The 16,313-nt window shown below is 40.3% G+C and overlaps 1 protein-coding gene across 1 annotated transcript; it reads left to right on the forward strand.

The window, feature by feature from the left end:
• atp5pf (ATP synthase peripheral stalk subunit F6) lies at positions 1–3,752 on the forward strand. Its single transcript, XM_080720341.1, has 4 exons — positions 1–56; positions 1,304–1,475; positions 2,870–2,994; positions 3,653–3,752. The coding sequence occupies exons 2-4, from the start codon at positions 1,306–1,308 to the stop codon at positions 3,682–3,684; spliced, it is 327 nt and encodes a 108-aa protein (XP_080576467.1). The 5' UTR covers positions 1–56; positions 1,304–1,305; the 3' UTR covers positions 3,685–3,752.
• Positions 3,753–16,313: the final 12,561 nt, after the last annotated feature.

The raw sequence follows: 16,313 nt of genomic DNA on the forward strand, positions 1-16,313 counted from the left end.
TCCACCGCGCCCAGTCATCATCATCACATCGCATCGCAGGCTGTGTCAAATCCAAGGTGAGAGGAGCTTACAGATCTTTGTAATGTTTATAATGTTTAATAACGTTTATATATGCGTGTCTTCCTCCACAGCTGATGTTTAAAAGCCCGCTAATCTGTCGGTTTGTTTCAACACGACTGCCTGACGGTTATAATAGGAGGATACGCAGTTGCACACATAGCAAAAGAGCAGGTCATCTGAGGTTAGCATGCTAGTTAGCATTAGCACGACTTGTATGAGTGGGGTGATTCTTTAGTATTTTATCAACTCTTGCTGTGGAACAACGAGGTTTTATGTCATTTTAAATGTTGTGTTTTATCAGGTTGTTAATCATAATTCCAGTCTCTGTTGAAAGTGCAGTGTGGTTGTAAATCTGCAGAACTAGAGATTTGCTCAACTATTATAATGTGAGGACATTCATTGTAAAGTATACACTATGAAAACAAGCCCCAAAGAAGTGACTGGGAGCGAGGACACATGACTGAGCACTTTGAATGTCTGTTATTTTCCCCCATTAAAAATAATTTGGGGTGGAAAAATCAATTATTGTATGGAACCGAAATCTTAGTATGGGGGTTCCTGGCACCTGCGGACAGATGCATTTTAATCTGGGGGATCTTGGCCATGAAAATGTTTGAGAAGAACCACAGTTGGTTTAAAGCAGTCCAAATAAGCAAATGCACTTTTGAATTAAGCCCAAATAATAGCAACCTACAAGTGCAACTACCAATATTTATAAGCGACACAAGCCCCAAGATGCCAGTATATACTACTAACTAATGCTTGGGACCCTCAAGGACCCTTGGGGGTCCCCAGCCCCCACTTGGAGGAGCACTAGATTTATTGTAGCCCATAACAAGGAGAAATGTCTTCATACATTCCACATTCTCCTCTTACAGTAAACCATTATGGAAATAATTGACAATTATGGAATTCTGTAATGAATTATAATCAACTATTATCTCAGAGTATCCCCTTGACCAAATCTAATCAAAATGGGAATCCACTTTATTTTCAAGCTTGTACTTATGCTATTTTTTTTTCTACATTTGCCATGACACTCTTATGAAGTAGGGAATTAATTTACAAAAGAAGAAAATCATTTAGAAGTTGAAATATGGATAGGCGATAATGACAGCAACAACATTATGTTCCTTGTGATTTCACTTAATTCAGCATCGTTTGCTTATGAAGAAGACTAAGTGATAGAATATGACGATAACCGGTGATGAATGCAAGTTAACGTTTTCCCCCATTTTGACAGAGATGGCGCTCCACCGGTTATTCCACCTGTCATCGCTGTTCCGCTCGGCCGTGGCGGTGACGCTGCGCAGGAACATCGGCATCTCCGCTGTCGTCTTCAACAAGACCAAGGACATGGACCCCGTCCAGAAACTGTTCCTGGACAAGATCCGTGACTACACCACCAAGAGCAAGTCAGTACCGTGTTCATTTAGTCCAGTGGTTCTCAAACCTTTTGGGCTTCAGAATCAGTATCCCCTTTTCCTGATTTCTAATTCCAAGTACCCCCTTTAATCGATAACATTTTGATTAGAAAATACTGACATCAAAAGTCCAGTTTTTATGTCAATATGTTGAAAATAAAAGTAGCCTGTTTTCTATTTATTAACAGTTGTGCTAGTCAACATTTCTTAATTAATTGTGGGCTTGCCGAAAGCGAGCACACGTATGTTATCTTCATTATTTATCTATCAGTCAAGTTCTCCTCAAATGATGTAAGACACTGCCGTTGTACCGACAGTACAAATGCAGGGCCCTCAGCCAATGAGGTGCAGCCAAAGGGTAGATCTTTGTGCCCATACATGGTGTAATATGCGAGCCCACACTGTTTCGTAGGAACAGTATTTCTAGTTTGGTTTAAAACCTTATGGAGCAGCCTGTTCACATACATTTGTCAATGTTTTATCATTAAACATAACAATAAAATGTTTACATTTTCAATTTTCTGAGTACCCACTGTAGTACCTCTGCGTACCCAACTTGAGAAATACTGAATAATTAACCCACTAACTCATTGACTGCCAGGATTCAGAGAGTATTTTCACCAGCCTTTGAAAAATCTCTGAATATTCTGTGTCGCTCCGATCTGTGCACCGGGTCATTCAAAAGACACCTACGGGTGTCCTAGAATCTGAAAATAATCGTTGTCCAGACGCAACTATCCATTTGAAAGATGGAGGCTTCCAATTCAACCTTGTGCCCAGCCCCTCGCCACATTTTCTTTTTTCTTTGCTTTTATTTCCTAAAATAAAGGAAAAGCTTTTTTGTTCCGGTCTTCGACGTGCCAAGATGTGCCAAGACGTGCCAAAGATCTACAAACTCGCAACGCGTTGCGAGCCTTAGATCGGCTAGGTTCAAGTTTCAGTTCAGTTTTAAACCCAAATTTAGGGCCTACCCAAAAAACGTTTTGATGTGGCGTAGCCATGCGAAACATGACAACATGATGTTCGTCTCTCACGACCATGTCATGACAGTTATCAAGTTATTGGTCAAACCAGTTTTTCTTTCCGGCCTTCTCTTCTGTTTAGGCCATGCCTAGACCGGATCACACGGCCAGTTTAGAACGAATACCAGGCTTTCCTCCGAGGTGGAAAGTCCGGTGACGCGAGCTTACTAAAAGACAAGTACCGTAATATTATTTATTACTTACAAAAGCTTTTTGGAGAATGTTTTATATTGACCAAAACCAAAAGTTAAAGGAGTCATAAGAATGTGTCTGCGACCCACAAATGAGTTTACAACCCAGTGTTCTACTGTTACCAGTGTGGTGGTCACAATGGTCTGTGTCATGATTCCTTCATTCATTCAGGGCTGTAGGAGGCATCGTGGATGGGGGCCCTGCCTACCAGAAGAACCTGGGAGATGAAGTGACCAAACTGCAGAGACTATACGGAGAGGGAGACCTCACCAAGTTCCCCGAATTCAAATTCGCCGGTAAGGCCGTGACCACGGACATCAATAGGTAGACTTCTCATTGGCCAGTAACCAGTTTAGTGGCCTTGTGGTTGAGGCCGATTCTAAAATGCCCGTTCTAAATCCTGACCTTTTTTCAGAAATACTTAAAATCGTTATTATTTTGTTGCTATATACTGTACGCTATTATGGAATCCGTAGGAGATGCAAGGGAAAGTAGCGCTTGTTTTCGGTGATGACGAAAAGTGAACTCAGCTCAGAGCTCCCGACCTCCGGTTCAGCCAATCACAATACACTCCTTCTAATTTATTCAGTCCTTAGTCCTGTATCCTACGGATTCCAATATCGCATACTGTTCATGGCAACAACACAGATGTTTCCCCGTCCCGACGGGTAAAAACACTAAAAGGGGTTCCTGTTTTTAATGGTTTAAAGCAGTGGTTCTCAACCCACTAAAAGTGTTGCGGTCCGAAAATAAGGAAGCTAATGATTTTAGTCTTTGTCAGTATTCAAAATTCTTATATAGACACCTTTCTCCCCCATATGAAAAATAAAATAAGGCTTTTAACAATCTACACTAAATTAGCCAAATTGAAACCATTGGATCAAATTGAAATAAAACGAAATAAATGAAACATGCCCAACTATAATAACTTGGTTTCTTCTGTTTCTCTTTCAGCTCCCCAGCTTGAAGAGACGGCGACCAAGTGAACACTACTTTATGCATGTTGTACACCTGTCCTAAAAATAAGTATTTAATAAAGTGATAATGGGTTGAACCTTCATGTACAGGTTGCCAATTAATTTACCGTGATTCAGTCACACATAGGTACATTAAGATTAGGGATGGAGCTTGTTCATTTGTATTGATAATGAGCACCTATTGATCCTGCTTATTGAGCCGGGCTTTTATTAAGCCCACAATAGAGGGTATGCGCATGCATAAAGTGAATGGTAAATCGAGTGGCAAAGTGAGTAGCAAAGTGAGTTTAACGTTGTTTAACATTGATTAATCAGATAGGAATTTTCTGTTTAGATGTATTTCCTGTCAAGGCCAGAAAGTCGTTTTTTGCCACTCAGTAGGCGTTCCTGCATAACCTCCGGATATGATGATGATGTCACGCGCATACCCTCTATTGAGCATTTTCTAATATTTCATGGAAAGACTAAAAGACAAATTCTGAATAGAACTGGTATCTTTTTCATTGGCCAGTTGTTGCGACTGAGTTTGGCTGACCATCTATAAAGATGAGTGACAAAAGTAACAAATATCATTAAAACAATCATTCATTAGTGTGCAATAATGTCTTGATCGCCTCTTGTCTTGATTGTTTAAAAATTATGTCATGGGCCGCTATGCTCGATCACAAACTGTATAAGCCCAAAGCTTATTGATACCGGGTACTCAATACATGTGTTATTGGGTCTGTAGCGGACCCTTGTTTCGCGCTCCATCCCTAATTACTGTAAGATACAGTATCATGAGTTAAAGGTAGTGTAATTGATATTCTTTTGGTCTACTGTTAAAAGGTTATTCTATGCTGATACTGATCATTGCTAGTTGAATGCACAGAGTAGCTATCATAACTGCGGTGTCAAGTGACGCTGCAACTATAGGGCCGTGCTCTGGATTTGTGTCTAGTGTTTAGGGAAGGGTCCCGTCTCCAGCTCTTGAAGGAACTGAAAATAAATTTTGAAAATCTTCAGCCGATCAGGACGGGGTCATCACTACTACCAATTTCACCTGTGTTTGACTACTCTCCTGAATGGATAAAATGTGTATACTTTTCTTACAGTATGCGTTTCGGCCCCTATGGGGCATAAGGCATCGGTAATGTTTCTTCACCTATCACGGTTTTCTTTTCCCCCTTGGTGTCCGTCTCAGGGCCACTTTGTGTAGAATGTGTATCCTGATCTGAAAATGTGTTGAGGGACCACAGTGGGAACATGCCCCCCCATATTCAATCATTGCTGGAGGATTGAACTCAAGAGACCTGAGGGCCCAATGGTGCTTTGATCCGTTTGCCTCAGTTGCAGACATTATCAAGGTACTAGAGGACCATCGGGGGGCCTGTTTCCTGAGAGATAAACATGGGGGGCCAAGCCTAGAAAAAGGGTTGGGGTTAAATAACTAGACAAAATCTAAATCAAGACTAAATCTGGTCATTCCAAACATTAGCATTGGCCAGCACAGAGTTTACATCAACATCAAGAAAGGTACATCTAATATGTATAAATGTTTTTTTGTTTTCTGTAATAGATGGACATACACAATTTGACAATGTTATAGTATAGTTTGATTGCTTTTGACACCGTAATGGTCTCATTTTTTAAAGGCTTCAAATTCCACAAATTGTCAGTTAATCTGAACATGTGCAGATACCCTGTATACACTACTGTATGTTGAATGTTCTTGCATTTCCATAGGGCCATTTCCCCACAAACAGAATGCTACAGTAGCAGTAATATCTACACGAATATGATATGCCATACTTGTCATAATATGGTAGCCTACAAAGGCTTTCATCTGGAGAAAAAATAATGTATTGTTGCAAAAAAAAGCATAGTAAATTGTGGAATACAACAGTGGGGTCTAGGGGTCCACATCAAAGTTAGATTATAGCATCAAATCTATCAAGCTACAAGCTCGCAACGCCTCGTGATGTGTTGGGAGCTTGCAGATCTGCTATTTTGTGTTTTTAGTCTAGGAAAGAGGGACGCATTTAAATAGTTTTGAAACAAAACACAAATCTTGTATACCCCATACAAGATTTGTCCTCCATGGCCAAATACATTAATTTGGGGGTCCTTAACATAAAATATCACGCTGTATACTATATCATAAAAAGTAAGCCAACAGAATACCATTATTATATCGGTAGAAGTGAGCAAATGTCACACTACACACCAAGGGAATAGGCTATGGCGCTATGCCATTTATGCCAGTGCCGTTTATAAAGCCCTGCATTGACCTTTTTCATCCAGCAGGTGTCGTGGCAACAACATGAGACAAAAATGCTTCCCTGTATCTTTATTGATAGAGAGAGGAAGGGAAAGAATATTTAATTCAGGGGTCTTCATCAGGGGGTCCGCGACCCCTAGGTGGTCCGCGGGGATACTACAGGGGGTCCCCGAAATTGTTGGGATTTTTTTATTTATTATTTATTTAAACATTACTTCTCAGTTAATGTTTATAAATGGCAGTGGTACAGCCAAGGGTTGCCAACAGAGGACTGTCAGAATCCAGGAGATTTCTATTTTTTTGTAAATAATCATCTACATATTATTTATTATATATGTCACAGTCACAGCCCCTTCGACCTGGCCTGTAGGGCCTGTGGTGTCCATATGGTGTTCTCCCTGTATGTATGCTTCTTCCACAGAGCCTATGGGTGTCGGCCAATGAGCCTGATGATTAGGTGCATTTGGAGCACCTGGCCAGTACTCTCTGGAGCCCTACATAAGACTGGGTGGCAAGCCAGTCTCTCTCTCCCTGTCCAGACGACAGCACCTCTTTTGTTTGCTTTCCCTTATTTTTGAGTTTGCACACTCTACAACACCCCACACTACACCTACCACACATCCATGCATTGCTGACACTACTGATAACTGAACTACACATCTGTTATGTGCCTGCACATATGCACACCTCACTATACAGCATGATGACTATATTTGTTCACTAATGATTATTTGTCCTCTGGTTTAGTGTCCACCCTGACTAGAGTGTTTGTCAGCTCCCATGAGTCCCCCAGCACCCCAACAGCGAACACCCAACATGTGGTTCCTTAGTTAAGTTTTCCTGTATTTGTTAAGTTCTGATGGGTTGGTCGTAAGTATTATTTGGTTGTTGATCATAGTGTAGCTCTTTACTTTGTTTTGGTAGTTTATTGGGAGCTGTGGTGGGTCGACGGCCACATAGTGGCTGGCCCACCCAGCTTCCCTCTTGTTAGTGGCCAGCCTGTCCTTTTCTTTTGTTTGGTTAGGATTTGTGTTAGGTCTTACAGTAGTTTGTTACACTTGTGTTTCTTTGCAACATATTCCACTATTTGTGACTGAATCTGACACTGGGGCAGTCATCTCGCATGGTAACACTTTAGACCACAGCTGATTTTTTTTTTCTTCTTTAAAATGTGATAAAGCCACAAAAGTATTTCATAAATATCAGGCTACATTTCACTTAAACGCCAGAGCTTAACTCTGCATGTAAATAAGACTTTTTTTAAATTAATGTGAGAGATCGGGACATAATTCTGTTGGTCCTCCCAGCCATGTAGCTACAATGCTTGTTTATTTTTAATCAAGCCACAGTTTGTCAGCCCTTTGTAGTCAAATGCGGTAAAATCGGGACTCCATTACCTAGTGTTGCAAACCACAGTATTTATCCCGTTCATGTAGTGCCAGCCACGTATGTTCCAAATGAACCACGTTACGTTGTTATAATGATTTAATCTATTATTTATTTATTGCGTTGGTCTGTAACAATAAAAGCACTTGAATTATGCACCAGCTTTTATGTAAAATAAAGATTCAATGCTTTTTGAGACCTGACTTTGTCTGTTTATTATGTTATAGCCCTTGGTATTTGAGCCATATTTAAAGGGTCGTAACAGCCCAAACTCTTGAAAGTATTACTTAAACATTTTGTTAATAATTTTTTTTACATTTAAAACCACTACCACATGTCCTCCTCAATTTGTCATGGCCCCACAGGCTGGGCTGTGACACATACACATTTAATTATATATTTAATAATTCAGTATAATTCAGTTAATTGAGAAACTTTATAAACTTTAAAGTTTCTAAATGTTTTTTAATAGTGTGATGATACTTGCCTATTGTAGCACTTTGAGATTGTCACGAATGTGAAGTGCATTATAAATATAAATATTGTTATAAAGTGAGAGGCAAAACAAGAAAAACTTGTGGCTGAAACTGCTATAGTTTTGATAATCTGAAACTAAGAAATCCATATGACAAAAAGGGTATGAATTTTAATGACATTACTTGGGCTAAAATGAAGGGAAAAAAACTGTTTGTTTTAAAGTGCTTTCAAGTGTAAATGCAGGTGCAGACTCAGTAAAAGTACAAATGTTCAAACAGATGGTTTTAAACAACCTGGAATAGAACTCAGTTGTGTCAAAATGAACCCTGATCATCAGGGGGTGATCTAGTAGATTCAGTCATTCTATCAGGGGTAGAGGTGTTTGCAGTGGATTTTCATCTTTTGACCTGTCATCTCTCCTTTCAACTTTAAATATAACCTCCAAAATTATATTAGTGTGAAAGGCCTGGTGGTGCAAGAGTAAAGCAGATGCCTCACAACCTGAAGGTTGAGGGTTTGAATCTTGGTCAGGGAATGTCTTAATTTTTCTTGTTTTTAAGGCGATGAGGGCGGAGAGAGCCCAGCTCCCTCTTCACGCCCTCTTTTAGCCCCGGTGGAAGAGGGAGGAGTTTGCAGCTGCCACACCTCCAGGGGGAGGAGCTTTAGAAATGTTCATATTAAGTTAAATTATTTTTATTCAACATTTTCTTTAATTTTTTTTCCATTTTCTTTATTTATTTTCCATTTTCTTTAATTTTTTTTCCCATTTTCTTTAATTTTTTTCCCCCTTTATGTTAGTAATATTCCCCAAGCAATTTTGTGGTTCAAGTTTTTTTTTTTTTTTTTTGGTGGGATATTTGAGTTCATTGTAGTGCACTTTTTGGCTGGTTTATTCGCTTTTGATGTTATTTTGAGATTTTTCAGTTTTGTTTGGGGTTTGAACCTGGAACCTTTGACTTATAAACCTTGGTTTTAACCATTGAGCCATTCTGGCATGGATGTTACAATGGCGGAGGTAATATTTAACCCAACTTTTAGAATTCAGATGGACAGTGAAAATATCCAATGGGGAATTGAACTCTTCACTCTTGGTTTGTTGAACCTGTGTTCATCTCTTGAGCCACACGGGCATAGATGAGACAATGGCGGAGGTAATATTTAACCCAACTTTTAGAATTTAGATGGACAGTGAAAATATCCAGTGGGGAATTGAACTCCTAACTCCGGGTTTGTTGAACCTGTGTTCATCTTTTGAGCCACACTGGCATGGATGATATAATGGCGGAGGTAATATTTAACCCAACTTTTAGAATTTAGATGGACAGTGAAAATATGCAGTGGGGAATTGAACTCTTCACTCTTGGTTTGTTGAACCTGTGTTCAACTTGTGAGCCACACTGGCATGGATGATATAATGGCGGAGGTAATATTTAACCCAACTTTTAGAATTTAGATGGACAGTGAAAATATCCAGTGGGGAATTGAACTCTTCACTCTTGGTTTGTTGAACCTGTGTTCATCTCCTGAGCCACACTGGCATGGATGATACAATGGCGGAGGTAATATTAACCCAACTTTTAGAATTTAGATGGACAGTGAAAATATCCAGTGGGGATTGAACTCCTCTCTCCTGGTTTGTTGAACCTGTGTTCATCTTTTGAGCCACACTGGCATGGATGACACAATGGCGGAGGTAATATTTAACCCAACTTTTAGAATTTAGATGGACAGTGAAAATATCCAGTGGAGAATTGACCTTCTCACCTTTGGTTTCTTAAACCTGTATTCATTTCTTGAGCCACACTGGCATGGATAATACAATGGTGAAGGTAATACTTAACCGAACTTATAGAATTTAGATGGACAGCGAAAATATCCAGTGGGGAATTTCACTCCTCAGTCCTCACCTTTGGTGTGTTAAACCTGTGTTCATCTCTTGAGCCACATTGACATGAAAAACTACTTCAGAGAACGTAATACTCAACCCACGGTGGGTTCTTCAGGCTTCAGTATTATGTTGATCATGGCCAGTAATAATGTCAGTATCATGTCCAGTATCATGTCAGTAATAATGGTCAGTATCATGGCCAGTATCATTTAAGTTATTATATCAGGGGTAGAGGTGTTTGCAGTGGATTTTCATTTTCTGACCTGTCACCTCTCATTTCAACTTTAAATATACGCTGCAAAATTGCTTTGGTGTGAAAGGCCTGGTAGTGCATGAGTGAAGTAGATGTTTCACTACTTGAAGGTTGAGGGTTTGACTCTTGATCAGGGTATGTCTTCATTTTCTGTGTTTTTAAGGCGACAGGGGCGGAGAGAGCCCAGCTCCCTCCTCACACCCTCTTTTAGGCCCAGTCGGTGGAAGAGGGAGAGCATTGTCTTTATTGGGGCTTTTTATATTATTATGTTAGTGTTTTACCCAGCAGTTTTGTGGTATTTATCGGTCTATGTGTGACGGTCATTGATTTTTCCCATTACCATTTTATTTGATAATTGTTTTGTTGTGACATTTGAGTTTCATTGTAGTGAACGTTCAGTTTGATTTACCAGCTATCTTAATTGTTTGGTGGGTAGAGATATTTCAGTTTTATTTGAGGTTTGAACCTGGAACCTTTGATTTGTATACCTTGGATTTAACCTTTGAGCCACGCTGGCATGGATTGCCCAATGGCGAACGTAATACTTAACCCAACTATTAGAATTTAGATGGACAGCAAAAATATCCTGTGGAAGATTTGAACTCCCTGCTTCAGTGAAAAAGTGAAAGATGATATTCATCCAGAGATCTTAAAGTTGTGTGTTTGTCAGCCTCTGTGATTATCCAACGCAACACACTGTCAAGGGCTGGGACTTCCCCACTAGCTGAGTATCTTAAGATGGTTGGATGTGATGATAAGCTATAAGCTTAGTTGATCCTGGCTATAAGGTCTTAGTCGAGGAATGCTCTCTTCCCTGGTGAGAATTGCCCCTTTATATAGGGCTTGTTTGTGTATTGTATGACATCACGCCACATCATCAGCTGTGGACTCTGTGATGTCATCGTATCTCCATATATGGCCATCTCCGTATATGGAGATATAAGTCGTCCATGCCCAAGTATGGGCTGGTGAGGTCAGACTTTGTGTGATGCGTAGGTTATCTCCATATATGGAGATTCAACATTCCAGGTGTAACTATGGCTGCCCGTATGACGTGAGAGGTGGAGGTTGTGATATTTGTGGAGATAAGCGACCAACGGTCGCTTATCTCTCGATTAGGGAGTCTTACTGGTCTTATTAGAGGAACAACAAACAACGTTACAAAAGAAGAAAAAAAAGAAGCCATTTAACAGCATGTTTGTCTATGGTTTGTTGTTGCTGTTGCTTGTCTGGATGTTTGAATGTCATGATTATATTCTACGCTGAATGAATTGGTGCTTTTCTCATCAGCCGGGCAGCAACCTGCGAGCTGCCTTGGAGCCTTTAAGGCAAAAGGGTGATAGAGCGTTCTCTGTGGCTGGCCCTACTCTCTGGAACAGCCTGCCTCCCACTGTTAGACTCGCCCCATCCCTGGACACTTTCAAGTCCCGACTAAAAACACACCTCTTCACCCTAGCATTTGAGCCCTAGATCCCTCCCTCCCCGTTGCCTTTTACCTCTCATTGTTTTATATCTTTAAATGTTTTTGTTTTATAGTTGTAAGGTTTTAAATGTTTACAAACGTTTCTATTGTTTTGCCTGTATTGTATTTGTTTTACTGAGTTCTCATGATGTACAGCACTTTGGTCAACCTGGTTGTTTTTAAATGTGCTTTATAAATAAATTGACTTGACTTGACTTGCTTGGAAGAGAGAGAGATTTAGAAAGCTACCACTATGGCATGCTCACTGTATTGTCTCCTTGTCTGACTCTCTTTAAATACAGCAATTTATGGACTGTCCTTTGGCTCGTCTCTGTCTTGGAGACGGTTATGAATTTTATCCATATTCCATACTTATTTAACTTTATTAATAATTTACATTTCAGTTCTACTGAACTGCTTAGGCATGATCGCATGAACTTGCACACAGAACTAAAGTCTTACAAATACTGATTATTCTGTTGCTTTTTATTATTAAAGTGAAACCAAGAAGCATGGTTTTAATACATTTATTTTATAAATGTATGTATCCATGTCTGTTGCTCATGTTTTCATGGGACGTATACCCCCTCGAAAATGAGCTTCTGCATCTCAAAGGGGTTGATAAAAATCTGAGATCTGTTGCTGCTGTAGAGCCACACCCGTTCCTCTCTCTACTCTAGTGGTGAGATACAAGAGAGAACAGGAAACAAAGGAAGCACGCACGCACGCACGCACGCACGCACGCACACACGCACACACGCACACACACACACACACAGGTTTTATTGATTGAGGTACAATCTCTTATAATAAACTCTCAACACCAAACCTTCCAGTCCCTCCAGCAAATGGGGAACTACAATATTGTTTATGAAGATTTGTCTCTGGAACTTGATGGGGAAAAAACTAAAAGAAGCTGAAAAGTATGAGACAGACAGACGGGGTGCTTTCCTGCTTTCTTAAAGTATGTCATCAGTGGAGCTCTCCTCCTCCAGTGATGTCACCTAACTCACACAAACACATCACGGCCCTGAGTTAAGATGCATGCCTTTCTGGGTCTCACTTTTCCGAGCACCACCGATACTCTCTCTACATCTTTGCTTCGACGGAAGCGGTTCCCCAAACCCGACATATTATATGAGCCAAGCAGGCTGTCTGGAAAACTGCCTTGAAGGGTGATGTCTCTACCTCTTTCCGCATGCAGTTCAGCCAGATGCACAGTGGAACTCTCTTCAGCCAATCACAATGTTGCATTTGCAACTGAACTGACTGAACAGGGCTTTTCAGGGAGTGAGCTATAGTGCATTTGAGGTCAAGTTCTCCCTCAGTGCTGTTTAGTTTAGATCAATGGATTTACTGTATTATGATCTCATAGGCATTCTGTGACTGAGGCATGCCTGCACGCCCTGCAAGCAGGAACACACAAAACCACACATTTATATAACAAGTGAAACTTGCAACCTACTACTACTAGGCTACTAATAAAAAGTGTGAAAGATAGGCCTATGTAAAACATTTGTTTTGGTCGCCATACAGCCCAGGGTTTTCTGGAAGTAATTCAATCAATAGTCATATATTGTTATAAACCTTTTGTTTTGGTTCAGTTTTCTAAAACGTTAAATGAAGTATGCCATTTCAATGAATCACTCAGTGCAGCTGTAAGAGGGAAGCAGGTGGTATGAGAGATAAGAGAGAACAGGAAACACCCACACCCACACCCACACCCACACACACACACACACACACACACACACACACACACACAGGAAACGAACTTAACGAACGACTGATTGACAAACATCAGCCTCAGCTTGAATTCAGACACGCAATGCATGTGTTCATGTTTTCTGTTTGGTTAGGTGAGCATGTTATGTTCGCATGAACAGATGATAAAAGCCTATGCAACCACTGAAAACCAAATATTATTATTGTTATTCTGGTGAAAACCGGGACAACTTTGAATTGAATGTTGATGGGAATGTAGAATACTGGGACATATTAGTGTTTTGGAGATATTTGTCGGGACACGGGACACACAGCTTGAAAACGCGACAATCGTCTGGTCACCCTACTATACGAGGGTCCTTTCATAGGTTATGGGGCTTACATTATTTGAGCTTCATCCTTTCTTTCTTTTTTCTTTTTACCCCTTTTTCTCCCCATTGAGTTCCTCTCCAGTGTTATCCTATGAACATGCACAGTAACATGCTGATGAGTCTTACAACCCAGGGTTCGACTCCCTGGTAAATGGTAAATGGTGCATTTATATAGCGCTTTTATCCAAAGCGCTTTACAATGTGCATTACATTCAACCATTCACACACACATTCATACACCGGTGGCGTTGGAAACCATGCAAGGCACCAACCAGCTCACCGGAGGCAACTTGGGGTTCAGTGTCTTGCCCAAGGACACTTCGACATGTAGACAGGAGAAGCTGGGATTTGAACCGCTGACCCATGGAGCATTGGCCAACCCACTCTACCTCCTGAGCTACAGCCGCCCTGCTAGTCAAGGACACCTGGACACTGTCTGGCAACATTTACCCATGATCCTATCCTGACTGAAATAAGGCAAAACAAAAAAAAAGAAAGAAAACAAAAACTTGTTTAGAACAGCAGAGAATGTGTGAAAACACACAATCCAGTGTGGAGGCTATCAGTGTTTCTCAAACTCTCTAATATTACATCACATGATATTACATACAGTATCATGTCCTGATGTGACCTTTGCTTCTATATAGGCTACACTGAGCTGAGAGCAACAACTCCCTCTGTGTTTCTGGTTTGAGATAAAAGAGAGAAATGGATAGATCTGTAAACAGACAAATGTGTCCCTGGCCAGACTGGACCATGTCAGTGGCAAATGTTTGATAAAAAAAAAGAAAGAAAAAGAAAAGTATGTTATGTTATGTTAACATAAGAACATAATAGGCCCGATCTTATTTTCTGAATAAGCACTGACTGTACAGATAAAACCCAATTATTGAAAATGTCAAGGTTTCATTGGCATAGACGCTACAGTGTATGGCACATTTAGGAGTCCACTAGACCTATACAGTATACATTTAGGGCTATAGTGTGTGCCAGCGGCTACGTCATTGTAGTCCTTAGTGGCCATTTCTTGGGTAAAAACACAGGTGTTTCAATTGTTTGATTGCATAGAACTAATGCTATAGTCTAATCAGAACACCTGTGTAAGGCTGTGTTTACCCAAGAAATGGCCGCTCTTAGAACTACATTTGGCACACCCTATAGGTATATGTTCACTTGGTCTATATACTGTACATTTAGGGCTCTATAGGTCTATGTCCACTAGGCCTGGCCTATATACATTTAGGGCTATAGGTAACTGACTGCTCATGTATGTATGTCTGTAGAATTTATGGTGATGACCCCTGGATACATTGACATCCATGCTCCACAACATAGTGTGTTGAGAGAGCACGCAACACAACACAATGCAACCCAACGCAATACAGCGCAATGCGACACGTCATGAGCTGGATAAACACTGCTTGAAATACATAAAGTTTGTTTGTGTTTGTTTGTTATATACTGTACCAAAACCACATTCATATACAGACAAAACATTATGCCAATCAAGAAGACATTAGAATAGCAATGAATAAGCATGAGCTTTTTATTGAACCACATCTCTGTCGCATGTGTAATCTATGAACGCAATAGCACTGTACGTATATTGCTGATTGCTTGTTTATATTATGGACCTGTTTTGACTTGCCTGATGAAGGTCATGTGGCAGAAAGTTTGGCTTTTATTAAAGAAACTTTAATTCATCCAATTATGCAGAACCATCTCCCCTCATAGATACTAGAACCCCTGGTAAAGAAATAAAGATGTGAATATATGATCAGGTCTTCTTGTTTTGTCATCTTAACTCAGGGCTGTGATGCATTTGTGTGAGCAGTGTTTCTCAAATGGGGATACGTGTACCTGTGTACTGCAGGGGGTACAGGAGGAAATGGGAATATGTATTTTACTGTTATGGGTAAGACTATTTTCATTTATCATTTATCAAGAGTGATGAACCCCACCATGTAAGAAACCCACCGTTTGAAATGTTAGATACCATTTCTAGACCAGTTCTCAAAGTGGTGTCCGGGGACTCCAAGGGTTCCTTGGGGGATTTCCAGGGGGGTTTCCAGGGGGTCGCCAGCAAAAGCAGTTAATACAGCATCGCAATAAAAAAATGTAATATGTTGGCTATTCAAAACTAGCAGATCTACAAGCTCACAGCACATGCCATGCAAAAAGAATTGTATTATGTTTGGAAAATGTTGAATAATCTTGAACTTAAAATTATATTCATAATAATCTTCTCTTCTGGGGATCCCCGGCACAAAAGCTTTTCAGATGTGGGTCCGAGACAAAATACAAACATTTTTAGACAGCTTTTATGTTGCCTTTAAAGAGACACAATATTTTAGGTTGTATGAGCCAAAGGCATCACATTGTGACAACAAAAGGCCAAATGGAATAACACAAAACACACACAGTACTAGAATACTACTACTTTTCAACCACAGCTAATGAGATGGTAGAATCAGTAGAATCAATTTCTTTTTCATCGTGTGGAATGGGAAATGTAGGCCTATTAGTCTAGAATTTGCACAGTGATAGTGAAGGTTACTTTAGAAATACACTTCTCCGACAAAACCCCAGAGCGTGTCACAAGACTTCTGCCGAGAAACAGAATAAAGGAAGTGAAAGAAGGCTATGCCATGTGCCGTACAGGAAGGATATGACTGTTAGTCAGCGATATTTTAAGTCATGCATTTTGTCTCCACTGAGCAGCAACTGCACAGCTAGGGTGCAGAAAGGGAACTAGACCGTTTCTGACAAACCACAATAACCACATTTTCTAGCCAGTACGGAACTGAAATGAGTAA

Source organism: Nannobrachium achirus (genome assembly GCF_963921795.1).
Source record: "Nannobrachium achirus genome assembly, chromosome: 24".
NCBI lineage: Eukaryota > Metazoa > Chordata > Actinopteri > Myctophiformes > Myctophidae > Nannobrachium > Nannobrachium achirus.